Raw genomic sequence first — 27,361 nt, 5'->3', positions numbered from 1 at the left:
TTGCATCATGTTTTCCACTTTTGTGTGGCTGAGAGTTGTCCCATCTCTGTCGTGTGCTTTCTGCCTCATTCCTTCTTGTTCTCTTTCTTCTCTCTTGCTCCTTTTCTCTTTCTTGGATCTCTGGAGCTGTCCCACTATCATTCATGTATTTTTCCTCTCACCTCTCTCTTTATGTCTTACACCCATTTTCTCTTGCGTACTTTTTCAGATGCTTTTCCTTCTCTTGCGTGTGTGCTTTCCCTTTCTTGTGCTCTTTCCTTCCCTCCAATGTGCTTTCTCTCACTCAGGCCTTTTCCTTCACTTACATGTGTTTTCCCTCTCCTGCCCACTTTCTCTTTCTTGCACTCTCACCCTTTTCTCCTCTCTCTCTCATGCCTGCTTTCTCTCTTGCCTGCCTCTCTCTTGCAGGTACTCTTGCCCTCCCTATTGCATGTGGGCTTTCCCTTTGTTGTCCCTCTCTCTTTCTGGGACTTTCCTGATTTCCTTTGACTTCCCCTCTTTTTCTTGCATGCACTTCCTCTCTTCTCCTGTCCCTCTCTCTGGTATGCCCTGTTTCCCTCTCCCTCATGCTCCTTCCCACTTGTATTCTTGTGCTTTCCCTTTCCCTCTGATGCTTGCCATCACTCTCCTGTTGACTTTTTTCTCCCTGTTTCTCTCTCACTCTCTATTTCCCTCTCTTTTGTTCTTTCTTCTCTTTGTCACACTCTCTCTCATGTTTTCTCTCTTGCATATGGGCTTTTTGTCTCTTTTCTGTGTTCTTTTCTGCTCTCTCTCTCTCCATTTTCCCCTTTCTTGCATACTCCTTCCATCTCCCCCATGTACTTTCTGTTCCTCTCACATGTATTGCCTTTCTTTCTCATGACATTTTCCTCTGCTTCTCCCTTGAATTTTCCCCCTCTTGTATACTCCTTCCTTTTCACGCTTTTTCTCTTGGTCTTTCCATCTCTCCTGACCCTTTGGGTCTCTCATCTCTTTCCTGTATGCACTTTTTCACTTGCCCTTTCTGCTCCTCTCGTGGTGCCCTTTTTGCCCCTCTCATAGCGCCCTTTCCCTCTCTTTTAACACTCCTTGCCACTTGCTCTCTCAAACTTTCTCTCTCCTTCTTCTTTCCATCACTCCCCTACTGACTTGTTCTCTTTGTTTCTCTCTTTCCCTCTCTTTTTTCTTGCCCTCTCTGTGTCACACACTTTCCCTTTCTCTCTCATGTTTCTCTCTCTCTTTTGCATATGGCCCTTTTTTCTGTTTAGTCTGTGCTCTTTTCCTCTCACTCTTCCCCTGTCCTGTGTACTCTTTGCATCTCTCTCATGCAGTTTGTTTTCCTTGTGTATTTATCCTCTGTCTCCCATGCAGTTTTCATTTTCCTCACTTCTGCTGTCTGTTGTACGCTCCTCCCTTAATCCCTCCATTTCTTCCCCTCAAACTATCCCCTTCTTGCATGTCCTTCCTTCTGTCTAGGCTTTCTCTATCTCCTGCCTTCTCTCACATGCTTTCCTTCTCTCACACTCTGTCTCTGCAGCCCATGCATGCCTGTCCTATCTTTCTCATGTACGTTTTCGTTATCTTGGGATTGTGTTTTCTGTCTCTGGGTGGTGGGGATTTTTCCCGTCTCATTCTCACATGCTCTCCATCTCCCTCTCTTGCTCATGGCCTCTTGCTCTTCTGCTCCTTTCTTCTTTCTTGAATCTTTCAAGCCCTCCGTTTCTTGTGCACATGTTTTCATGCTGTCACTCTTGTACATCTTCTCTCGCATGCTTTCCCTTCCTTAAGTGGTTTTCCTTCCTCTCACATGCATGCTCTCCTTTTCTTGTGCTTTTTTCCCCCTTCTCTCATGCTCTTTCTTTCTGTCATGCACTTTCCCTGTGATGTGTGTTCTCTTCCCCTCTCCCAGGCATTCTCATATTTTGTATGTTTTCCAACTTTTATGTGCACTTTCTCATGTGTGTCTGTCGTATAATTGCTTTTCTTGCCTCTCACATTCTTTCTCTGTCTCATGTTTTTCCTCATGTCATGCAATTTCTTTCTTGCTCCTTCCCTCTCACTCTCATTTCCTTCAGTCTTTCATTGCTGTCTTTATCTTTCCATCTTTCCTGATCTCTTACCTGCATTTCGCCTCTTGCCCTTTCCTTTTCTTTTGACCCTTGTTTCTCTTGCATGCCTTTTTATCCTCTCTCATAACCCCTTTTTCCTCCCTCTCATGCTATTTCCCACTCAGTTTTTCTCGCTTTCCCTCTCTCTCCTCCTTTCCATCACTCTTACTAACTTGTTTTCAGTCTGTTTCTTTGTGTCTTTTTCTCTCCCTTTTGTTCTTTCCCTCTGTTACACACTCCCCCATCCCCCTACCTTTCTTGCATGTAGGCTTTTTGTCTGTTATTTACCCTTTCTCTCTCTGCCTCTCCTCCACTCCCTTGAGTACTCCTTCCATCCCTCTTGTGCACTTTTTGTCTCTCTCACATGCCTTCCCCCTCTCTCACATGAAATTTTCCTCCTCTTCACTTGTGCTTTCCTCCCTAAACTGTCCTTCTCTTGCCTACTCTTTTCTTCACTCTCAGGCTTTCTGCCACTCATGGTTTGTTTTGCATGCTTTCTTGCCTTCACTTGTGCTGTGTCTGTATCTCTCCACACTTCCCTTGTCTGTCTTGTGTATATTCCTCCTCTGTATCATGCGGATTCCCTCTCTCTGTGGCCAGGCTTTCTCTGTCTCTCTTGCACACTTTCCTTCCTGCTCTCTTGCTTTGCTGTTGTTTCTTCTTTCTTGAATCTCTTCTTGAGCCCTTCCTCCTTGGCACATGCACTTTCCCTCTCTCTCTCACAGACACACATGGACTTTTTATCTTGCACATTGGGTTACAAGTCCTTTCCCTTGCATGCTCTTCCCTTTCTCATGCTGCTGTGTGCTTTCCCCCTCTCACACTGGTTCCCTCTCCCAGACATTTTCCTGTCTAGCAAGTGCTTTCCCTCTCTTGCAAGCACTTTCCATTTCTCATGCTCTCTCTTGCCACCTTCTCTCTCATGTGCTTTCTCTCTCTTGCACACTTCTTTCTCACATGTATGCTTTCCCTCTCTGGTGCATGTGTGCTTTCTGTCTCTCATTTGCTTTCTCTCGTGCATGCTCTTTCCCTCTCTCAGGCTTTCTCTCTTGTTTCTCTTGTGCACTTTCTTCTCTTGCATGAATTTTGCTTGTATCTCACGCACGCTTTTTTCCTCTCTGCACATGCTTTCCTTTTCTCTCTCATGCTTTCTCTGTAAGTCAGTTTCCCTCATGCTCTTTCCTTCTCAATCTCTTACTCATTTCCTCACAGTCTTTTACTTCTCTCTCAGTCTTTCTGATTTTCCTGGTTTCTTGGGCTTCTCCTCTCTTTCTTGCATATGCTTTCTCTCTTGCCTTTTCTCTCTTTTTTTTTGCCCTTTCCATCTCTCTTGCATGCCTTTTCCCTCTCTCTCACAACACTCACATTTTTGTCACCCAGTTTTTCTCTCTCCTACTGACTTCTTTTCCCTCTATTTCTCTGTGTTTTCCTCCTGTTTTGTTCTTTTCCTCTGTCACACACGCTCCCTCTCTTTCTCGTTTCTTTCTCTCTCTTACATGTGGGCTTTTTGTCTGTTTTCTCTCACTCACTCTTTCCTTCTCTCCCCTTCTTTCCTTCCATTGTGCTCACTCTCTCTCGTGTGCTTTCTGTAACTCTTCAGTTCTCTCTCTCTCTCTCATGATTTTTCCCTCTCTTGTGAACTTTTCCCCCTCTGGGATGCTTGCTCTTTCTATCTTGGGCTTTCTTTCTCTTGTGCTTTCTCTGACACTTTCTCTGCATCTCATGCATGCTTCTCCTTTTTTGGTAATGTATGTTTTCCTTCTCTGTGTAATGCAGTTTTCTTCTCTCCCTAGTGGAGGCTTTTCCTATCTCTGTTGCACTTGCTGTGTCTCTAATGCACTTCCCTTATTCTCATGCTTTCTCTCTCTTGTTCTCTCAGTCTTTCGCTTTCATTCCTTGCTCAATCCCCCTCTCTTCTTTCTGGTTCTTTACCTCTTTTTGAATCTCTTGAGCCCTCCTTTCCCTTTGCATGTGTTTTCCCTCTCATGAATGATCTCACATGCATTTTTCCTGCTTGCACGTTTTCCTTCCCCCTCCCATTCTGTTTCCTTTTCTCTCTGCTTCATGCTCTCTCTCTCACTTCTTGTTTCTTGCTCAGTCCCTCCTTTTGATCTCTTGAATTTACCTTTCTGTGTCTCATGTGTGCTCTCCTTCTTTTTTCTCTTGTGTGCTCTTTCCCTCTGGTTCTCCTCTCTCTCACTCATGCTTTCCCTGTTGTGCACACTCTGCCTCTTCATCTTTCTTTCACACATACTTTCTCAGATGTGCTTTCCCTCTGTCTTACACGTTTCCTCCCTGTCAGGCACTCAGTTTTCCATTTGTGACTATACTTTCCCCTTCCTGTTGCCAAGGCTTTCCCTCCCAGATGCACTCTCTCTCTGTGTCTCACATTCTTTTTCCCAGTTTTTCATTTGCTCTCCTTGCCTCATTTGCCCTTTCCATCTCTCCCTTTCCCTTACCCTTTAATCCTTTTACTCAGTTTTCTTTTGCTCTCCCTGTTACTTTCTCTTGCTCTCACTTTTTCCCTCTTCCTTGATCTCTCGCACTTGCACTCACACACATTCTCTCACATGCTGTCTTGCGCACTTCCCCCTTTATGTTGAATTTACTCTTTCTTTCACTCTCATGCTCTTTCTCTCTGTCACATGCTTTTCCTTTCTCTCAAATGTTCCTCTCTCATGTTGTTTCCCTCTGCATGTGGTTTCTCCCTTTTGTGCTGCTTCTCTCTCACTCTTCTCAGTCTCTTCCTTCTGCTGTCTCTTTCTCACACTGTAATTTTCTCTGTCTTTTGCATGCTTTCCCCTCTCGCATGCTTGTACTGTCCTACAGTCATGCTTTCTCTCTCACGTTTGTATTTGCTGTCTTTCTTACACGGGCTTTTTGGCCCTTGCATGCACCTCCCTCTCTATTGCATGTGTTTTCCCTCTCTTGAGCTTTCTGTCAGGTTTTACCTTTCTCTTTCACATGTATTTTCACTCTCTTGCAAGTATGTTTCCCCCCTCCCTGTGCTTTTTCTCTTCTGTGTGCCTCTTCTCTCTCTCATGCACACTTCCCTCTTGCACATGCTTTCTCTCTCTCAAGTGCTTTTGCTTTTACTTGCTTGTGCTTTCTTTTGCATGCTTTTCACCCTCTTGTTCTTTCCCCCCTTATGTGCTTTCCATTTTGTGTGCTTTCTTTCCTACACACTTTTTCTCTCTCTCCTGCTTTCTCTCTTTCCCTTCCCCCTCTAGCACATATTTTCCTGTGCATGCTTTCTCATGCTGTTGCATGCTTTCCCCTTGCTCTCCTGCACTTTCCATCTCTCTCACGTTTCTCTCTCTTGTGGATGGTTTCTCTCTCATTCTCTGTTTCCCTCTCACTTTCCCTCTCTAGCCCTCTCCTCTCTCTCTTGCTCTTTCCTTCTTTCATGATTGCTTGATCTCTCCCTCTTTCTTTCACACATACTTTGTTTGCTTTTCCACACTCTCACTCTCTCATGTGCTTTCCTTCTCACAAACTTTCCCTCTCTCACTCTTTTCCTTTTGCTCTCTTGCTCTTTCCTTCTGCATTCTAGAGTTTGCCCTTGCCTGTGTGCTTTCATACTCTCACATGGACTTTTCCTCTCTCAGGGGCTTTTCCTCTTTCTTGTGACTTTCCTCTCTCCCTTCCTCATGCTAACTCTTTCTCTCTCATTTTTTCTCCCTCTCATATATGCTTTCTCCATCTCTCATTCATGCTTTCCCTCACTGGCTCCTTCCCTCTTGATGTGCTGTTTCCCTTTCTTTTGCAAGCTATTGCTCTCTCTCGTATGTTCTTTCCTTCTTGTCTCACTTGCTCTTTCCCTCTCTCTTGCACTTGTTGGTACTTGCTCTCCCAAGATTTTCCTCTTGCACTTTCCCTCTTTCTGACATGCCTTCTGTTGTTTTTCCCTGTCTTGTGCACTTTCCCTTTCTCTTGCACATTTTCCCTTGCACACTGTTTCCCTCTTTCTCTTACTGTCTCATCATTTCTCTCTCTCTTGCGGATAATTTTCTTCTCTTTTTTTCTGTTAAACTTTCCCTCTCTCACGTGCACTTTCCCTTCCTCTTTGGTTTATTCCCCTTCTCTCTTGCACATGTTGTACCTCTTTTTCTTGCATTTACTTCCCCTTTTGTGTGCGATTTCCTTCTCTCATGTGTGGATATGCTTCCTCACCACTCCCATCTTGCTCTTTCCCTCTTCTTCACTATCTCAAGCATTCTGTCTCTCATTCATGCTTTCCCCCTCTCTTGTGAGCACACCCTCTCTTTCTCTTGCTCTTTTCTCTTTCTCCCTCTCTCTCTCACTTTCCCTCTCTTGCACATTGTCCTTCCCTCTCTCACACACGGGCACTTCTGCTTTCTTGCACTTTCCCTCTCTCTTTAGTGCACTTTCCCATCTCTTCTGTGTATTCCCCCCATCATGCATTTTTTTCTCACATGGCCATCCTCTACCTCAGGCACTTTCTCTGCTTTTCCTCTTACTTGCTTGCTTTTCCCCGCACTCGCTCTTTCCCTCTTGTGCCTGCTCTTGCTCTCTCTCACTCATTCTTTCCCTTTCTCACTCTTTCCTGCTTTCTCACTCTTTCCTGCTTTCTCACTGCTGGCTCTCAGATGCACTTCCCTACTCCTGCTTCCTCTCTCATTCTTTCCCTTTTGTGGTCTCTTGAGCTTCTTTTGCCTGCTTTCCCTCTCCTGTGCACCTTTTCACTCTTACACACTACCTCTCTCTCACACCTGGCTTTCCTTCTCATGCCCTGTCCATCCCTCTTGCACTCTTTCCCTCCTTCTCTCTCCGTTTCTCTCTAGCTCTTTCTCCCTCTCTCACATGTTCTTTTCCTCTTGTGCATGCACACTCTGCTTCTCTCTTGCATGCTCTCCCCCTTCCCTTTGCACGCATATGCCTCCTTTTGCACATTTTCTCTCACTGTCCCTTCTTATCTCCTGTGAGCTTTCCCTTGCTCTCTTGTACATGCTTTCCATCCCCCCACTCATGTGTGTTCCCTCTCCCTTTTGCATGCACTTTTCCTCTCTGTTGCATGCTTTTCTTCTCTCCTGCATGCTTTCCCTCTCTCTGTTTTTCCTCTCACTCTCATGCATGTTTTACCTTTCTTGTGTGCTTCCCTTATGCTCCTTCTTGCACGCACTTTTTCTTTCTCTTGCTTTTTCTTCTTGCATACTTTCCCACTCTCTGTTGCAGGCTTTCCCTCTCTATCATACATGCTTTCTCTCTCTTGCATGCTCTTCCCCCTCTCTCATGTACTCTGTTCTTTGCTCCTGCACTCTTTCCCTCTCTCTTGTGTGCTTTACAGCTCTCATACTTTTCTTCTTTGCATGCTCTTTCTGTTTCTCACTATTTCCCTCTTGGTTTCTTGCTCTGTTCTTCTGACTCTCTCATTTTCCCTCCCTCTTTCTTACATGCAGTTTCTCTCTCATGCACTCTTTCCCCCTTGTTCACACTTTCTCTCTCTTGCATATAATCTTTCTTGTTCTCGCATGCTTTCCTTCTCTTGTGCTTTCTTGTGTGGTTTCTCTCATGTGCTCTTCTCCTTCACATATGCTTTCATCCTCTCTCACATACTTTCTCTGTTGTGAATGGTTTTCCTCTCTCCTCTTTTGTTCTTTCTCTCTTTTCTTGATTTCTCTTTTTCTCACATACTTTATCTCAGGCACATTTTTTACTTTCTGTGTGTATTTTCTTTCTCTTACAGATGGTCTTTCCCTCTCTCTCTCATACGTTTCCCTCACCCTCATACACTTTCCTTCTCTCTGTCGTGCTTTCCATCTCTCTCTCTTTGTCTCTCTTTTCCTCTCCTTCTTACTCTTTCCTTTTCACTTGCCCTCTTTCCTCTCATGCTTCCCTCTTCCCTCTGTCTCTCTCAAATGCACTTTCCCTCTCTCTTCTGCTTCCCCTTTTGCATGTGCTTTCCCTCTTTTGCTTTCCATGCCTCTCTTACTTGCACTTGTTCCGTTTTCCTCTCAGTCTCTTTCTCTGTCACTTCTTCTCTATCCTCTCATGCTCTTTCCCTCTCAGGTCATCTTCACTTTCTGTTTCCCTCTTACTCTCTCTTGTCCTCTCACTGGCTCTTTCCCTCTGTCTTTGCCTGTCACTTTCCCTTTCTCTTTTACTTGCTGTCTTTGCCTCCTACTCTCTACCCTCTCCTTCTCTTTCCTCCTCTTTCCCTCTAAGTCTACTTCACTATTGCTCTATCTTCCTCTTTCCCTCTCAATTCTTTTCTTTCATTCTGTCTTTCTCTCCCTTTTAATGTCTTTTCTTATTTGTTTTTATACTTGCTCTTTCCGTCTGCCTCTTGAGCACTCTTTACTGTCTTTCCCTCTCACTTGCTTTTTCCCTTTACTTTTTCTTGCCCCTCACTCTCCTTCTTTCACACTTGCTTACTCTTTTCTTCTCTTGCTCTCACTGTGAAACTTGCTGTCACTATGAAACTCTCCCTCCCAATCACTCTTTCCCTCTGCCTCTCCCTGCCTCTTGCTCAATCTTTCCCTCTCACTTGCTCTCTTACCTTTACATTTCTTTCCCTCTGCCTCTTGCTTACTTTCTTTCCCTCTCAGTCTTTCCTGCTCATTCTTTCCCTCTCCATTTTCTCTCTCACTTGCTTTCTCTCTCTCTCCATGTCTCTCACTCAATCTACTCTCTACAATCCGCTCCTTTGCTCTTTCCCTTTTCCTTACTCTTTCCCTCTGCCCATCTTTTCCTCTCCTTCACTCTTTCCTTCAGGCTCTTTCCCTCTCACTTGCTCTCTTTCTGTCTTCCCTTTCCCTCACACTCACTCTTTCCTTCTACCTCAGTCTTTCCCCCTTGCTTGCTCTTTCCCTCTTACTCCTGAGTCTTTCCCACTCAGTCTTTCTATTTCACTTGCTCTCCTTTTCCCTGCTTATCTTGTTTTTTGTTATTCTCTTTCCATCTGCCTCTGTTTTCCTCTGCCTTTTACTCTTCCTTACTGTCTTTCCTTCTGTTGGTATTTCCTTCTTGCTCTGTTTCCCTGTACCTCTCTTCCCCTCTTGCTTTCTGTCTTTTCACTTTATTTCCCTTTTACTTTCTTCCTTCCCCCTTTCCTTCCTGCTTACTTTATTTCCTGCTGTCTCTCTGTCCTGTCACACACACTTTCCCTCTCAATAACTCTTTACATCTGCCACTCTTTCCCTCTCACTCTTCCCCTCTTGCTCACTCTCTTTCTCTCTTTTTCTCACTTTTTTCTTTCTGATTATTTGCTTTTCCTCTCACTCTTTCCCTCTTAATCTTCCTCTTTTCATCTGTCTCTGTTTCTCACTTTCTGTCTTTACCTCTCACTCTTGGTCTGTTTCCTACTTCTATTTTCCCCCTGGCTGGCTGTCTCTTTTGCTGCCTGTTCCTCTTACTCTCTTTCTCTCTGTCTCTCCTTCCCTTTGCCTGTCTTTTGCTTACTCTCTTCCTCTAGTTCTTTCTCCTCTCTGCGTCCCTTGAAGTTTCACTGCCTGTCCCTCTGCTTCTCTTTGCCCCTCTTTCCCTTAGTAGCTTTCTTTCCTACTTTCATGCTCTCTTTCCCTTTCACTCAGTTTCCCTGTGCCTTTCCTACTATCAGTTTCACTCACTCTCTTGCTGCCTCTCTGTTTCTTCCTCCCTGTATCTGCTGCACACTCTATCTCACTTTCTTTCTTTCCCTCTGCCTTTCTTTCCCTCTACCTCTGTTACCCTCTTGGGTCTCTTTTTCTCAGCCTGTTTTCCCTTCTTGTTTGCTCTCCTTCCATGTGCCTCTCTTTCCTTCTGAAATGCTCTCCTTTCCTCATAGTTTAATAGGGCAAGAAGGAGGTCCCAGGCACAGGCAAGCCAGCCTTGCCTCAGTCCCTGGGACAGTAATGGAACAACTAGTCCTGGATATCATTTCCAGTCATATGGAAGACAAGAAGTTGATCAGGAGTAGTCAGCATGGATTCATGAAGGCATGGGGTTGTGCTTAATCAATCTAGTAGCCTTCTATGATGGAATGAGTAGCTGTATAGATAAGAGGAGAGCAGTGAATGTTGTCTACTTTGCCTTCAGTAAGGCTCTCAACACTGTCTCCCCTAACATCCTCCTAGGCAAGCTCAGGAAGTGTGGGCTAGATGAGTGGACGGTGAGGTGGACTTAAAGTAGACAAAATGACAGGGCTCAGAGGGTTGTGATCAGTGTCAAAGTCTAGTTGGAGGCCAGTAACAGTCAGTACCTGGGGAGGAGTAACCCCAGATGCAAGCATAGGCTGTGGACTGACCTGCTGGAAAACAGCTCAGTGGAGAAGGCCCTGGGGGTCCTGTTGGACAACAAGTTGACTATGAGCCAGCAATGCACTCTTGTGGCAAGGAAAGCCAACAGCATCTTGGGCTGCATCAGAAAGAGCATTGCCAGGAGCCTGAGGAAGGTGATCCTTCCCTTCTACTCAGTGTGATGAGGCTACAACTGGGATGCAGCATCTGACTCTGGACTTTTCAGCACAAGAGAGATGTGGACATACTACAGCAAGTCCTGTAAATGGCTACAATGGCAATTAAGGAACTGGAGCATCTGTCATGTCAGCAGAAGCTGAGAAAGCTTAGACTGTTCAGCCTGGAGAAGAGGAGGTTCATGGAGTCTTACCAGTGTGTATCAATACCTGAAGGGACAGTGTAAAGAAGATGGAGCCAGACTCTTTTCAGAGGTACTCAGTGAGAGGATAAGAAGTAGTGGGCACAAACGCAAACACAGAAAGATGTGTCTGAACCTAAGGAAAAACTTTTTCACTGTGAAGGTGATGGAGCACTGGAACAAGTTGCACAGAAAGGTTGTAGAGTCTCCATTCTTGGAGATACTGGAGATATAAACCATCTGGCCAGGGTCCTGGGCAACCTGCTGTAGCTGACCTTGCTGGAGCAGAGAGCTGGACTCCATGATCTCCAGGTGTCTCTTCCAACCTCAACCATTCTGCCATTCTGTGATTCTCTATTCCTCTCTTTCTCTCTGACTTGCTCTATCTTGCTCTCCTTCTCTCATTTCTTCCCCTCTTTCACACTTTCTTCAGTTCTGTTAGCTTTCTTTCTCCATCCCCCTTTCCTGTTGCTTGCTGTTCCCTCCTTTCACTCTTTCCTTCTCAGTTGCTGTCTTTCTCTTTGCTTGTCTTTGCTCTTGCTCTCTTCCCACTCAATTGTTCTACTTTTCACTGTCTTCCCTCTCACTCAATCTCTTTCCCTCCTGTTCACTCCTTCCCTCTCATTCCCTCCTTCTGCCTCTCCTACTCTCTCCTCCTCTTTTCTTCTCACTAGCTCCCTTTCTCTCTCTTGCTCACTTCCTTGCTCAAAGAAAGCAAGTTTCCTTCTCCTTCTTTGTCTCTCACTTTGTTTCCATCTCTATCCATCTTGCTTGCTTTCTTTCCCTCTCAAAGTTTTTCTCTCTTACTCACTCTTTCTCTCACTGTTTTTTCCTTTCTCTTTTGCTGTCCTTACCTCTCATTCTTTCCTTCACATTCTTGTTCTCTTTATTACTCTTTCCCTCTATCTGTCTTGCTCTCTGTGCCTCTCATTCTCCTTTTCAATATCATTCTCACTCTTGCTGCTCCTCATGTTCTTTCCTTCTCTTTCACTCTTTCTTTTCTTTGGCTCTTGCGCACACTCTTTCTTTCCTCCACTCACTTTCTCTCTCTGGCCCTGTCTCTCTTTCTGAAGCTCATTAGCTCTCTCTCTTTATCACTCTCTCTATTCTCTTCTATATTTTCCTCTTACTCTCTCCCCAGACGTTCCCACTCCTACATATCTCTCTCTCTCTCCTTGTCTCTTGTTCCCCTCACTTATTGCCCTCTTACTCCCCTCATCGGTATCAGGATACTCTCAGGCCCCTTCCTCCCTCCCCCCAGGTTTTTCTCTCCCTACTCCCCCACCCCCATCTGTCTCCCAATCACCTGTCTCCCTCTCTCCCACACTCTCCTCTCATCTCTGCCTCTTTCTCCCCCCCCCCCGCTTTCTCATTCTTGCTCCCCCCTACTTCTTGCTTCCCCCCTGTGTTTCTTTGTGTTTGTCTATTTTTCTCACTCTTCCTTCATCTCTCTCTCTCTCACCCCTATTTCTCAGGTTCTCTTTCTCCCTATCTCCCACATTCTCGCTCTCATTTTCTTTCCCTCTCCCTCACCTCTCTCCCTCCCCTTCTTTCTCCCTCTCTCTTTCTCTCCCTTTCTTTGTCTCTCATTTTTTTCTCTCCATACCTCTCTCCTTTTCTTTCTCCCTCTCACTTTCTCTTTCCCTCTTCTTGTCTTTTTCTCCCTCTCTCTTTCTGTTTGTGCTGCTCATTCCTTCTCTCTTGCTCACACTCCCTCTCTTTCACTTCTGTTGGCTTTCTCTCACTTTTTCACTCTCTGATTTTCTTGCTCTTTCTTTCTCCCTTTTTGTCACTTACTTTCTCCCTTTTTTCTCTGCTGTTCTCATTTCTTTCTGTCCCCATTTCTCTCTATCCCTTCCCCACTCTCTGTCTGGCAGGTGATAAGCAATACTCTGGTTTTCCTCAGAACTGTCCTTTCATATTCCTTCACTGCAGAACAGACTTAAACCACAGACTAACATCTACAATCTTTCTGGAAGTAGTCCACTGTGAACTTAAGGTTTGTTCTGTGTCAGAACCCCAAACCATCATTACAGCATCACCAAAACAATGGTATGGAAAATCTCTTGGCATTCTCTTCAGCTAGCATCCAGTGAGGAAGGCAGTCTGTGACTAGGTTGATTTTTGAAAAAGATGCTCTGACAAAGTAGTTTTGCACTTATTTCGTCCCTAGGTGAATTCATGTCTGTATGTTGTTCCATAGTATTAGCATTGTCTTGTCCTTTGTATAGACCCCAGGGTATTGGTTTACAGACCCTGCTCTATTTGTGCAGTAATTATTACAAGAGAAAGTGGGGCTCTACAGGCTTTATGCTGAAGATGAGTATAGTTACTCTTAATTATTTAACTTCATGCAAATTAGTCATAACTCCAATAGTTCTGTAAACTTGCTAGAAAAATGTATTGTTCTTGAGCTGAACAAGTCCTTGTGTAGTCCCAGACATGCACCTCATTGCTCCATGAGGAAAAATAAGTCTATGAAGAGGAACCCACTGGACAATGCACCACAGGTAAAAATATGAAGAAGATTGAAAGTGATGTTCTGAAGTACTGCATGTAATTTACACAGTATACTCAAGGAATTATCTCCCCATTGTCTTCAGTACTTTTGATATTCCTTCAATTTAATTCCAAAACAGAAATCTTCCAATTGAAGCATAAAACCAACTTTATTCCTTCCCTACAAGTTGTAAGGAGGTTCTCTTTTGTGTTTATTACTGCTCAAGTTCAAATATGGCCATTCAGGAGGACTCTTTTGAAAATAGAGAACCATAAACATAGATTTTTACTTAGATACCTTTTTCTTACAGAAGTTTCTAGATGTCACATTGAACTGTCTGTTGTTAATAGTCTTATCTTGCTGTGTCCCTGAATCCTTAAGTATATTGTTGGGAATTGCTGATATTTTGAACTACACAGCAAGAATTCAGACCACAGTCTATCCCTATGATCAGGTGGGGATCTTAAAGCTAATCTATTTTGGGTGAAACTGTAGAGCAGAAGGACTTGAGCTTTTACTTCCTTTTCATACCAGATTTTACCGGAACATATGCCTGATAGGTGAATATACTTGGCACTGTTTTCTTCTGGTCCAGTATCTTTGCAGCTGTGATTTTGCTTGTCCAGTGTACGGTATATGAGCAGCCAGAATTCTCTGAGGTGTTGCAGTACTTTTTGAGACTTCATAACTTGAGCTCAGAAGATGTTTTTTGAATAATTCAAGGGCCTTTGAATAAGCCCTTTATAGGGCTTAATTTCTTCAAGCGTGATTTGACAGTGGGTTTTGAGACTACTTCAAAAGACTAAAGTTAATTTTAAAGGTGGTAAGTGGGAGAACTATAATAAAAGCAGTCTGTTTTGATTTTTTTTTTCACCTAAGCTATGCAAAAGACACTTTGCACTTTGTGTGGACAGTGCTTTGCATCTTACTGAATTTCCCTCAGTCTTGTGGAGTTGAGATTTTCCCATAATAGGATCTCAGGGAGTTACTGGATCCACGGATGATGCTGAGGAATTATTTGTCTTCGTAACAGTACAGGTTTGAGACAGTGATTCTCAGGTGTAAAGAATAAATGAAAAAATGTTCTTAAAAGAAGCAAAAAGCAGAATAGGGGAGAACATTTCACAAATACTTCTTAAATAGTTCTTGTTCAGAAAGAAGGTGAAGTCTATGTTCTGTAAGACATTTCAGCACTTACAATGAGATACTAGAATTAACCATGGCAAACCCAAAATAAAACTACAAGTAAAATAATTTTCTCTGTAATCACTGGAGGACAGCAGAATATATTGCTGATTTGTGGGTAGACTTGAAATGAAATATATTGGAAATTCTTATGCTTTTGTCTCCAGTTACTGTTTTCTTATCCAGAATATCTCTAATGAGTTAGTCAGCTATCCTATAAGCAGTACAGGAAACAATATGATAATTGTAAACAGTTTGATTCGGGTCTTAGAAAGTCCTTATGCCTGATGTTACCTGTCTGGCTAGCTGCAGGCAGCTTGACACTCCACACACTGCTTAATTTCTGATTTAGAGGCTTTCAGAAATGTCCGATGAATAGCACACGGTTGGCCTAGGAATGCAGTTGAGACAGGATAGCATTAGAGTTTTGAAATGGAAAACCAATAGGTTAAGTTGGCTGATTACAGCTGCTGGTGGTGAGATGCCTCTGAGGAAGTGGTTGCACCCTCAGCGGTTCACACTATTGCATGTTGTTGAAGATCTCTGTTGTGGTGGTGGTTAATGGTTAGAGATTCAAACTGAGTTTCTTTTCACTGAAAACATAAATTTTTGAATACAATGACAACTTTTAAAGATGTGTTGGTGCATCTGTCTGCCTAGCACCACTCAAGCCCTACTTATCAATGCAGTATTTTGCTGTGGTAGAGCTGGTCAAAGTGACATGTTCTTCTTGCTTGATCTGCAGCATCTAGGTAGCAGGAAACATTCAAGCCATCAAAAAGATGAGAAGTTCTGGCCTGCATTTGAGCAGTATTTTCTGAGGTCTGACTTGCAGATTTTTTTCTTTTTCACCATTAGAGAAATGTTCTTTTCTGGGCTTTGCCCAGCACAGCTGACTTTTTGAGTTTGGTAGCTGTGGATAAGGCTGTATAAGGATACTGTCCCTCTACTGCTATCTAGAATTTTGCAGTCTTATTTTCTCACACCATTTCTTGAAGTGCACAAGTTCTTCTCAAACGTGTTCCTTGTATTGGATGGCAAGAGTAATTTGAGGAGAGAGCTGTTACTTTTGCTAAGTCACAATATTAAAAGTGGTTACTGTAATGGAGAAACACAAGAGGGAAGTGACTATGCCCTCAGTGCAGTAGAGTGAACATTACTTAAATAGTTTGAATCTTCCTGCTGTAAAATGCCTTGTGACACTTTAGCCCTGTAGACTGGTAGATTCTAACTAATCAATTTAAATTAAATTAAATAACCCTATAAAAGTCTATTTTGAATCTCTTCAAAGCCTGCCTGTCCAGAATGATCTTTGGATGTATTTTTTTTTAATGCTTTAGCTAAGATGATGAACAAGAATTGTTTGTTTTCAAAGGGGGTGAGAAAGCTTGTAGTTGCATCTTAATAGGAAATCAACCTGAAAGTTTCCTTGCTATGCCTGCATGTATAACGCTGATGTAAAATGCTTCAAGTTTTCTTCTACTGGAAGTCTTTAGAAATTCTAAGTGGGTTTTTGGAAGGAGACTTGCAGAAAATAACCTAATGCTAGGCTGTGAAATAATTATGATTTACATGTTGTTTGTTAGGACTTCTAGTGATTTGGTTATACTCTATTGCTTTGGATATCAGGACCAGCATCAGCAGGGGTAGACCGGTTTAACTGTTGATTTTCTTGGAGCTGCACAGAATAACACTTGCTAAGGGTTAATATAAAAGCAGCCTTATGGGAAGGCCTAAGGCAATGATAACTCTTAAATATATACATACAATTTTGCATATTGAAGACTAAGAAGTAAAAGACAGGTACAATCACTGCATACTTATCAGTATTGCCGTTGCCAAAATAGCATGTGAGGAAAAGATAACGAGCGAAGTATTCAAGATTTAATGCAAACCCTGTATTTGAACAAGGATGGGACTCATACTTAACCATTGTAGCTTAAATGGAGTAAACTGGTTCTGTAAGCCAAAGGTACCCTCTAAAAAGGAGTGCTAAATGTCAGTGTACTCGTCTGAAATTTCACTTTTTCAGTAAGGATATTGTAATCAAAATAGGCTCTCTGAACTCTTAAAGAATGATTTGCTGCTCCTTGTTGCTTTAGAAAAACTGTTACCTGTACGTGCATCCTGAGATGTTTCTGTGTTTGCTTATCACTTCACTGTGTGAAGGAGAGGTTAAAGAAGCTTCAGTTCATGTTCAGGCTCCTTGATGGTGAAGGAACCTGGAGTTTACATCCTAACTCTGTCTTGAGTGCAACTTAACTATCTCTTAGCCTGAAAACCTGAAATAGACCTAGATGTTTACATTTATACAGTGCTCTCTCTTTACTCTAAGGGAAGGTAATGATGAGTTCACTGGGTCCAAACAGCAGAGTTTCCAGTCTAGTGCAAGTTAATTGGTAGAGGGCTAGTGTTTGGGAAAATCAGCTTGTCCAGAGGAAGAATTGGGTCTACCGGGCATCTTTCACTCAGATTTTATAAGGAATTCATAGCCTTGATTGAAGGTACAATTGGTCCATTGTCCCAACAGTTAAACGATGAAAGTAGCCATTTAGAGCTCTTGCTCAGGCTTTCCTGCCGGGTGACAGCATAATTGCAGTCTATTATAAATCTTATTAAGTGTCACTTTAGGGCATCCTCTGGAACAGCAGTTTGTTTTCTGGGGCCAAGCTTGCATGAAGAAAGGCAAAAGCAATCTGAAACCTAATTGATATATGCCTCATATCTTAGATACTCAGACAGAGCTTTGTTCTGAGCAGTTTGGCTAATTGTGGAGGTCAAGGAGAAAGATCTACCTTTTCTGGATGCCTGATGCTTCGTTCCCTCACAGGAACTTCTCAGAGCAATTGATTATGCCAACAGTGAAAACAGGCAAAACTATTGAAGTTTTTCCACCTCTTGATGCTGAAATTAAGAGAATTGAAGTTTCAGGGCTTAATACCCTTTCAGAGCTAAGACTTCATGAGAATGCGCTGTACTCCAGGACATACTACAATCCACTGTAACTTTCTAACTCAGAAATTTGACCTTTCTCAGATAATTTTAGCTTCTCCACTTTTCTTTCTGACTAAAGGAATGTGGAGGAAAATTAGTGGTGGTCCCCACATTTCGTCTTTTCCATGGTTGTAGAATAGACTGTGTATCCCCTTAAAGCATACTAACAACGACCCTTTTGACAATTACCTAATGGTGAGGATGTGCTGTCGAAATTGTGATCCTATAGAATTAATGCAGAAATAATTGAAAAAGACTTTTCTGACTGATAGTCTGTACCAGAATTGATTATGTAAATTTTGAAAGGACTTTTGGCTCCTTTGGATCTGCTAAAAATACCAAGCCTTTTTTCATCACAGTGAGAGATTGCATGCTATAATCTAAAATAGCACTATAAGAATTATAGTAGAAGAGAGTAAGGCTTGTAGGAAAGACATAGCAAATTCATTCTTGTTACTAAAGTGACTGATTTTGTCTTAGATATGAGAAATTTCTTGTAGATTACAGAGGCTCTAAGATGTCACAGACATTTGGAATGCTAGAGGGTTTATTTCTGACTGCAGCCTTTTATTAATGTATGCCTGGTGGATTAACAAAGTGCCAGCTATTTTTTCAGAGAGGACTAAACAAGGAGATCTTACAAACTGAAATTACAGGAAGACTAGGAATAAACTTACCACTAATATAGTAAAAATTGTCTTCAAATATGCAAATTCAGTATCCCTAAGAAGAGGTAATCTAGGCAGTGATATTCAGCAAAAACAGAGAAACTCGAAGAATAGAAATGACAGAATAATTAACTTTTATTGAAAAGTTTCAGCAGTGTTCATAGTGAAACCCTCCAGACAATACCCCCGCCCCCTCTTCCCTCCACTTCCAGAAGAATGACAACCCTGGGGTAATCCTCACTCATATTTGTGCCTTTTTCTAAAATGTCTGTTTGATTTTATGATCAGGGGTTAGAACAATGTCAAGTAGTGAATTCTTTAAATTCCTTGTGGAAGCATCTCTAAGGCTGTCTATGGAATTTTTTTGACTTGATTTTAAAATAAGAAACCATGCTACCATCTGTCAAATATTCTGTGTAAATAGGAGACATACATACTTTCACAAGAAAAGCGTGGTTTTCCTTTCATGTCTTTTGTGAGCATAATGTTTTCATTTTATGAATCTTGTATTGTGGTATGTAACCCATTTTAATAGCATGTTAGAGAAGAGTATTGAGGTGTGCAAGTTCGTTGACAAAACATTGGCAGTTAAGATTTATGAGATCCAAAGAAGCAGAAAATCTATCAATAGTACAATTTCTTGGCCATCTTTTCTCTGTATTAAACATTCAATTGAAAGCGAAGTTTTTTCCTGAAAGCCTTCTCCTCTAGAAGTCTGTATGCTCTAGACTGCTTAGGCTCTGTGCTCTAAAATCGCCCTAAACAGGGAGTTTTCAGTAATGTGAATCTGTGTTTTCTTTGCTTCAAAAGTCTCTGAAGCCATTCACTTTTTTGCATCTAGCCGTCTTCAGCATTAAAGTGAACTAACATTTGGGTTTGCCTTACAATCTTCAACACATTTTGATTCCCCAGTAGAGTCCACAGAAGTTAACTTGCTAAATGATCTCACCACTAGAAGTTGGCTCCTTTTCACTCCTGCGTTACACTGAGGCCTGAAAACGAACTGATTCTGTTACAGCATGGAAGTAGTGTGTACAGTTTACATCCCTCTATTTCTACTCCTCCTCTTCAAATAGAAAAAGGACTCAGTTGCTGCAGGGCCAGTTTGGTATGGAGTAGTTGCAAGATAAAGCTGTAGACGAGTCCTCCCTTTGTTCTCACTGAAGCAGCACTGCGAGGTTGCCAGGGTAATCATTGCTGGCTCACAAGCAGGAGGATGAGCGCGTGGCCTGCCGCAGGCAGTTTTCTGTGCTCTCTTAGTGGCTTTTTCAGAGTCACTCATGAATCAGCTATGAACCAGGCAAGTCATCTTAATCATGTTAGCTGCAGCAGCCTGAGCCCTGTCCACTCTGTTCCTCGTGGCCTTCTGCAGCCACTGTGTGTGCACAGAAAGATCAAGGTGAACATACAAAGTCATTTTTCCTAGATGTGCAATCATCTTGGTTCCTTCCAGAAGCAAGAAAGGCACTGTGCTGGAAGGACTAAGACGTTGCTGTAGCATCAGAATACAGAGTAGTTCTAATTGCTTTTGCTCAGTCATTCCAGCACTGTTTCTGCAACAAGAAGAGACTGAACTGTTGTACCAGCTCCAAAATATACTGAATTATCCTACTATTGAACCCTACTAACAGTTTAATTTGGATACAGTCTGCTTCTATTGCCTTCTCTAAATTGTTCTACTGCATTATACTGTGAAGCTGCCAAGATTTTCCTCTGCGGGTGGGTGACTTTGTTTTGTTGAAAGACCAAGTGAGTGCTGAGACCTTTTGGAAGTAAAGATATTGTACAAGCAGAAAATAGTTTATTATTACTGTATCAGAATACAGAAAGAATTGTACCACTTACTGGCTTGGGGATTGTTTGCTAGTAGTCATAATGCAAAAAAAGCATAATTTTAGCCTTAAAAATAAAATTACAGTTTTCAGTGTGCTCTAGCTCTAGTATAAAATGTATACCTAATTATATCGACCTAATTTTTGAGCAAAAAAAGTAAACACATAGAATCCATTCCAAATAATTTTCCAACCATTTTCTTCATAATTAAAGAAACAGCCTTTAAAAAATCCTAATCATTGATTTGCAGTTAGAAGAGCTTTCATTCCATAGCGTACCACATGTATTCTTAGATGAGCAGGTATTGAGAAAAGAGATATGAATTTAAAATTAGATTTAGAAAGCAGAGTTCTTGAAAGAGTTGGATGCATAGCTTCATGGTCTCATACATTTCTTTCCATTAAATTTCCCTTGAAAATCACTTTGCGCTTAATAAATGTGATAGATATCCATTCAGTGATAGCCTTTATCTAGCTGATCCCTCAAGTGCATTTCTATTTTAAGAAAAGCCTTAAATTTGTCTGTTTGCTTATCTCGCACAACAGCCATCTCCTTTGTTTTTTCAGTTGTAGCACTTAGCTTCTACAAATACTATTTTTATGCATATCAGCTTGAATACAGCTAAGACTGAGTGAACTGCAGTTTGCTTAATCCTTGTCAACAAAATCACTTATTAAACATAAAGCTGGTTATTTGCACAAGCTCACTGAACACTGTGATAGTCGAGCAGAAGAAGGGAGGAACCTCGTTCACTCTCAAGTCACAGTTTTCTTGGCTAAGCAGCTAGAGAAATAGTTTTCTGTGAACTGAGTGTATTTGTTTTGCAGTCATTCACACCTGCTGTTCCTGGTTCATTTTTCAACTCTGCTTTCATGATCTGTTCTTCCTTTTGCTAAAGTTCTTGGGAATTTTGCTCTTGACTTCATTGGAAAACAGGGCGTGGTCATAACTATTTGTATTTGAAGAATAATAAGTGTATTGATTTAACTAAAATGTTGCATTCTGTAGTTTACCTAGTCATAAGTGACTAATCTACATCTCATAGAGAGGATAGTCTCCTTAGATTTTGTATTATTTAGAACAAGATCCAAATTAAAATTGGGGACGAACAGAACAGACCCTCAGGTCAGGATTTCACTACAACTCATTTCTACTTTCTGCTGATATGTTCTGTGGGTATTGATGAAGGAAAATATTTTGATAGGGAGAAGGAAATATTCTGTGCGTTATTCCAGTGAGATAGCTTTATTTTTGTCTTTTTTCTGAACAGGTAGGGATTTGAATTGGGTGTGACTTACTGCAGATTTGGTATGGGGAAAGGGTACACATGCCAACCTTGCATCATTGCTAAGGAATTAGCACCTCCAAGGAGGGAGAACAAAGCAGTGCAAAAAACTCTTTCATTTCCATTATCATTTGATACCTGTCACTAACTAGAATACTGAATGTGACAGATTTGGACCAAGCAAGTTGCAGGTGGAGAAGACATTCTTGCAACACAGTGGGGCCAGATAATTTAGCTGTTTCCTTCTATTACAGGAATGTGATGAACTGCTCATGTAAACGTAATATGGTGTTCTCTGGGGTATGATTGTGTTAAGCTTGATTTGCAAAGTTTTCTAATAGTACAATTTTTATGTTGTTTTAACCAACATCATTGCTTTCAGGCAGCAGTGTTCTTTGGCAAGTTTTATGCCCTTTATGAGGAGAGCAGGCCCTACTTGGATCATCCTTCATACAGGGCTGTGCAGCTTTGTGAAGGGACAGAGAAATCTTCCCTGCCTGTGATCATCCAGATGCAACGGAAAGTCACTGGAAGGCCAGCAATGGATGAAACTATCTTGAAATGGCTTAATAGAGGCTCTAACAGTTAGAATGAAACACACTGAAACACAGAGCCCTCTAAGTTTGAGGTGAACTACTCACTGCCGTTATTGCAGTAACAATTGCTAGGCAAATATGTGAGGTACTTCCATTTTAGGGTATAGAGGTGGTAAGTGAAAGCTTTGTTAGTTACATCATTGCATCAAAAATTATTTTTTTAAAGTAAGGTGGAGGTCTGTGAAAATTCTTTGTGTTGTAAAATAATGCTAAAAATGTTTATGTTTACCTGAGAATGAACTCCTTTGTTTTTGTTACTAGGAATTCAGCAGCAATGGGTCACGGCTGTTTCTGCTATGCACTGATACGTTCTATTCCAGTTGCCATCTACATCATTTTGGTAACAAGCCTGCGTTACCACCTGTTCATATGGAGTGTCTTCTCGCCAAAACTACTGTATGAGGGGATGCATGTGTTCATCACAGCTGCTATCTGCTTGTTCTTCACAGCCATGGATCAGAACCAGTCTCAGAAAGTGCAAGACTGAAAATAAATGTACTCTACGCAGTCTACGTCATGATGTCCAGTGTGTCACTGGAATGGAAAAAAGAAAATAATGGTTTAAAACTGTTGTGTATAGCTTGAAGAGTGACCTTGTTTATTTTAGGCAATATTACATAGGGTTTGATGGGTTTATATGTGTTAACTGATTTTCATTAATAACTTTTGTTTCATAGTAGTCATTACAGCATTCACTGAATAACTGAGTCACAATATTACGTGACAATGAATTTCATAGTATACCAAATACAAAATTGATTCTATTATATGTTACATAGAGAGATGTCAAGTACTGATTTTTTTTTAATGAATAAAGATTTCTTTGGATTAAGATGAGAAGTCTTGAACTTCAAAGAAAAATACTATTCTAGGAAAAGAGATGAACACTATGCTTCTCACATTCAGCCATTCTTGAATACTGGCTTTTTCATATCTGCTTTTACTGTTTGATTTTTCCTTACTTAGAAAACAAAAAACCAGAAGTTCATTAAATACATTAAATGCAATCCCTCCAAAACAGTTCAGAAACAGAAGGAATGGCTTTTGCAGTATCCTTTTGTAAAGTTTCATCAGTAAAATTAGTTGTATATGTTTCTGAATTTGATTTTTTTTCTTGTAGCATAGAAAAATTAAAAAGAACAAAAGAAATAGCCTGTTGTAATCAGCTTGTTGTGCTGGAAAGTTTTTGTTTGATACATCTATATAAATCAGCAACTTTCATGTTTGTGGGAAGAAGACACTAGTAAAAGCAGTAAGGATGGAGCAAATACAAGTCTAGTGGTAGTTTGATCACAGAAATTTGACAAAAGGTCATACTGCTCAACATTTTCAGTTTAATTAAAATATTTGTAATTATATAAATTCGATTTGAATGTTAAAATGTAGATAATAAATGCAGATTAATAAAAATACATATCATTCCCTCATGGGTACTGAACAGAATCTTTCACATAATAAAACACTTTTCTTCTTTCTTAGCTTACAGAATTCTAAAAACATGTAGACTTGTTGATGATGTCGGTAAGATACTGTATCTTTAGCTTTAGCTTTCAATTTTTTGTTCATAGTGTGCATGTTTAACGTATTATCAAATAATGGAATTCCACTACAAACATCCCATGTAAGAGATTTTTCTGTTTGTTTAATGTAGGCAGCGTAGGCAGCATATTTATTTAAAGGCAGCATTTCCTCTCTAAGATGGGTGCAATCATTAACTGTGATGGATTTCTGTCTGCACTTCAGCACCTCAGGCACTGGATAAGAAACATTGTGGGCTAACAGTGTAATGAATCTTCTGTGGAGTCTGTTCAGCACTAAAATGTGTTTCTTTTTATTAATAAGTATAAATGTTAAATCAGGTTTGTGGCAGCTGCGCTGAGAGGTTGATCATATTTTCCACACTCAGGTAGAAGGTTAAGAGCCATGAGCAGGGAAACAGCTTAATGGGCTGTGTTACCAGCAGAATCAAATGTGTGTTTACATCATCTTCCCCTTAGTCCCTCTTGGAAATGTGGCATAACTAATTTATAGCAGTGCCATTTTCTATGCTACTGTCAAGAAAATATATACTGATGCCTGTTTTTAGTATAAGTATTCTTTACGTGGGTTTTTTGACTGTTATTTTTGTCTGAGTTTGCAGCAGTTAGGATTTAATCTAAATATATTAAAGTTATATCAAAAGAGGAACATATGGGGAACTTTACCTCTTGCCATGAATCTGAAAACAAAAAGCTCTTGAGCCTTCTGTAGCTAATAACGCATTTATTACGATCACTGATAATCTTTTCATCTCATATTTCAGACACAGCTAATCTCAGAAAACAACCCTTTGTTTTTTATCAGTGGCACCTGCATTAATAATAGGCCATATTAATCAGTAATAATGAAAATTTTTGGAATTGCATAACCACAGACTTTTCGGTAATCTGGTCATGTAATGCTGTTCAGCAGGAGAAGAAACTGCTGGATCTTAGATGTTGTTCACTGTGACTTGTTAAAAGTTTAAAAATTAAATATTTTTCTAATAAATTGTTTTTTTCACTGCAAAATACTGAATATTTAAAATGTTTTGTATTTGTGAATGCTATACACATGTACCATTTTTATCATTCTCAGTATTTTTCTAGTTACCTGTTGCCTGGCAACAGTATGTGGATTGTTGCCATCTTCTCTGTTTGCTTACTTGGTTGATTCCTGAGCAGTCCTCCCTCACATTAGTATAGAATAAAAGTGATTAGACTTAAAGAGAGAGAGTGCTAACACAGAGGAGTGGAAAGGTTGGAGGTGCTTCGAGTGTAGAGTACCTTAAAGCAAGGTAGAATTTCTTGATGATGTTCACAAGATCTTGCATTCCTTAGTTTTGTGGTTTTTTTTTTTTTTTTCTTTTTTTAAGTGTCTTGGGCATTTTGTCGAGTAGTAAACTTAACTGGTGGGTATTAAAGTTGAATTTCTTTAGCTTACATAATTAAATCATCATAGTGGTTCTATGTGACCTTAGTGTGAGGTCTAACAGTGAATTGTCATGAATGTTGAACATTTTCCTTCCTTGTCTTTCAAGTGGAAGAAGAAGAAAGCTAAAAAACCTCTGTGTCCTAAAAGTCAGTAACAGTTACCAAAATTATTCGGCCTTCAGTTAATTTTCATTGTAGCCTCTCCCTTTTCCTCTGAAATTTAAGGATGTTCATATCAAATTCAGGAAAAAATAAAAGACCACTGAATATATGACTTGTGAAAACTGTTACCTGGCTTTTCAAATTGGGATAGGACAGAAGAATTTGGACTACATGTCTGAATGGAATTAACACGTCAGTTTGGGTAACAGGACAAGAAAACATGGTGCTTTCTACTTCAGAATTGTGATCTTTATTCTCTTGAGTATAAGCAAATGAAATACTACTTTTGACCTCATCAGCTTTTGGGTTATGACAGTATAAAGCTGAGGCAGTGAAGCTGGTTCTTGTCATAGGCAAACAGACTTGAGCTGGGGAATTGAGACTGTGATTCCGTGAGCAAAGTGAGACTTGTAAACAAATTCAAGTTAAAAAAAAAATCCATATTTCACATGCTATATATCCATATTTCTCCTTTGTAGAGAAGTCCAGCTTATTCTTAGCTGTATGTAAGCCATCGTGTAAACCAATCTTTACGGACATGGATGCAGTAGTTCCTAGCCTTTGAAGCAGGCAATAGACATATACTAATTGACTGTTCCTGTGTGGTGCGGTGGGCCTCATGTAGTAAAGCACCTGCAGATTAAACCTGATTTATCTTGATAACTGCACAGTCATACAATGAGGGGCAACAGGCACAAGCTGGCACAAAGGGCTTCCCCCACTGCTTCAGCATCACAAGGGAGGTGAAGGAAGCTGTGGGCCCACCGCTTGGTGGGGCAAGGGGTAAAGGTGGCCCATGTCTTTGAAGTGTTGCTTTCTCCTTTGTGGAAATCAGTGGTGGTTCCTGAGGCCTGGAAAAAGCCCAGCATTGAATTCATCTTCTAGAAAATTGAGGAAGATCCAGTGAACAACCTACTTCTTGCTCCCTGGGCATGTGATAGAGTAGCTCTTCCAAGAGACCATTTCCCAGCCCAGGAAGGGTCAGTCAGGAGCAATTTGTCAGAGCGACTTGTGCCTGATCCGTTTGGTGCCTGACTGTCTGCTCAGAGGAGACTACACGGACAAAGAGAGAGCAGCACATGTTGGACATCTTGAATTTATCAAGGCCTTTGACATGGTCTGCTTAGAGCTGAAGTGGAGAGCTATGGATCAACACACCAGAAGGCAGGCAGAAAATGGGTTGAACCTCTGGGCTCCAAGTTTTGTCTCCAGTGAATGGTGATGTAGCTCGGGGTAATGCTTGTGCCACAGCTGTTTTAATGTCTTTCTTAACGAACTAGGTGAAGGGATAGAGGGCATTTGATGCAAGTCTGGGGCTGATCCCATACTCGGGGGGGTGGTGGGAGTGCTGGAGGGTTGGGCTGCTCTTTAGAGTGGCCTCAGTAGGATGGAGAGATGGGCTGATAGCGCCTTCTGGAGCACCTTCATGAGCAGACGTGGAGCCCTGCCACAGCCAGGGGCAAGTGACGCAGGCTGGGCTTCGTGGGTTGTGGCGCAACTCATGAGTGATGGCAGGCAGCAAGAGAGACATGTTGGCCAGATACTGGCAACCCAGGGTTGTCCTTGCATTGTTCAACCACATCCAGAGCCGATGCCTAGTTTAAGCTGTCAAGAGCAGCATGGAGCAGACCTTGGCTGAGAGGAGCGAGCCCAGTGGAGAACTCTGAAACAGTGAGACGGCAGGAGCACGGCAGGTTTGAGGAGAGGCAGAGAGTGTCAGAGGCAAGGCTGCCGTGGCACTATTTCCTCAGCAGTAAGGCTGAGTGTGTATCATGCGTGTGTCAGGCACGCGTATGCATGCACACGCATTACACAGCCATGCAGATCAACACAAGAAAACGAAACGTTACCAGCACCCTCAGAAACATGCAGCACTCAAACACATGAGCAGCACTGACTACCCAATCCTGTTCCTGCTGTCCAGCTGATCAGGATTCAAGTCCACTGGTGGAATATATGCACACATGCATACATATGTGTGTGTGTGTATTTACATATGTATACATATGTACACATATTTGCACATATACATGTGCAAGCAGTACAAATTCCTCCAGCATCTGGCCTTAGACACTCAGGCTATCCAGTACTTGGCCCCAAGTATCTGTGATCTCCCCTCTTGTGGCACAGGACATAGGAGCTCCAGAGGTTCCCAGGCTTGCTCCAGTTGCTCCCAGTCCTCATATCTTACTCACTAGCGAGTTCAGCTTGAAGCTCTCTGTCATTCACCGTAGTTAGACACAGGATTTAATGAAAAGAGAGGATACACAACAGCAATCCAGTGCAGGGCTCCATCAGGAAAGAACACTGCATAGCAACCTGTTTACATCCAGCTTTACACTCCTCTTTTCACTCTATTTTACTGTTCTTGTTCCTTCCCAATCCACCCTGATCATTCCTCGCCTTTAGTCCTTCCTATAGGTCTCCCATAAGAAGTCTTACATGTCCCCTCAATACCCTTAAAAAAAATCCTGTGCAAGGTTTGCATAGTCCTTATATGCTCTT

The 27,361-nt window shown here is 41.6% G+C and overlaps 1 protein-coding gene across 1 annotated transcript in view; it reads left to right on the top strand.

The window, feature by feature from the left end:
* PIGG (phosphatidylinositol glycan anchor biosynthesis class G (EMM blood group)) overlaps window positions 1-24,292 on the top strand; it is a 97,717-nt gene extending 73,425 nt beyond the window's left edge. Inside the window, exon 13 of the mRNA XM_062600120.1 lies at window positions 22,005-24,292. Coding sequence (XP_062456104.1) covers window positions 22,005-22,230 — 226 coding nt within the window. The 3' untranslated portion in view covers window positions 22,231-24,292. The remainder of the gene's footprint in view (window positions 1-22,004) is intronic.
* Window positions 24,293-27,361: the final 3,069 nt, after the last annotated feature.

This window comes from Rhea pennata, chromosome Z (assembly GCF_028389875.1).
Source record: "Rhea pennata isolate bPtePen1 chromosome Z, bPtePen1.pri, whole genome shotgun sequence".
Taxonomy (NCBI): domain Eukaryota; kingdom Metazoa; phylum Chordata; class Aves; order Rheiformes; family Rheidae; genus Rhea; species Rhea pennata.
The sequence above is the reverse complement of the archived record's forward strand: the minus strand, read 5'-3'. Positions and strand labels throughout refer to the sequence as shown.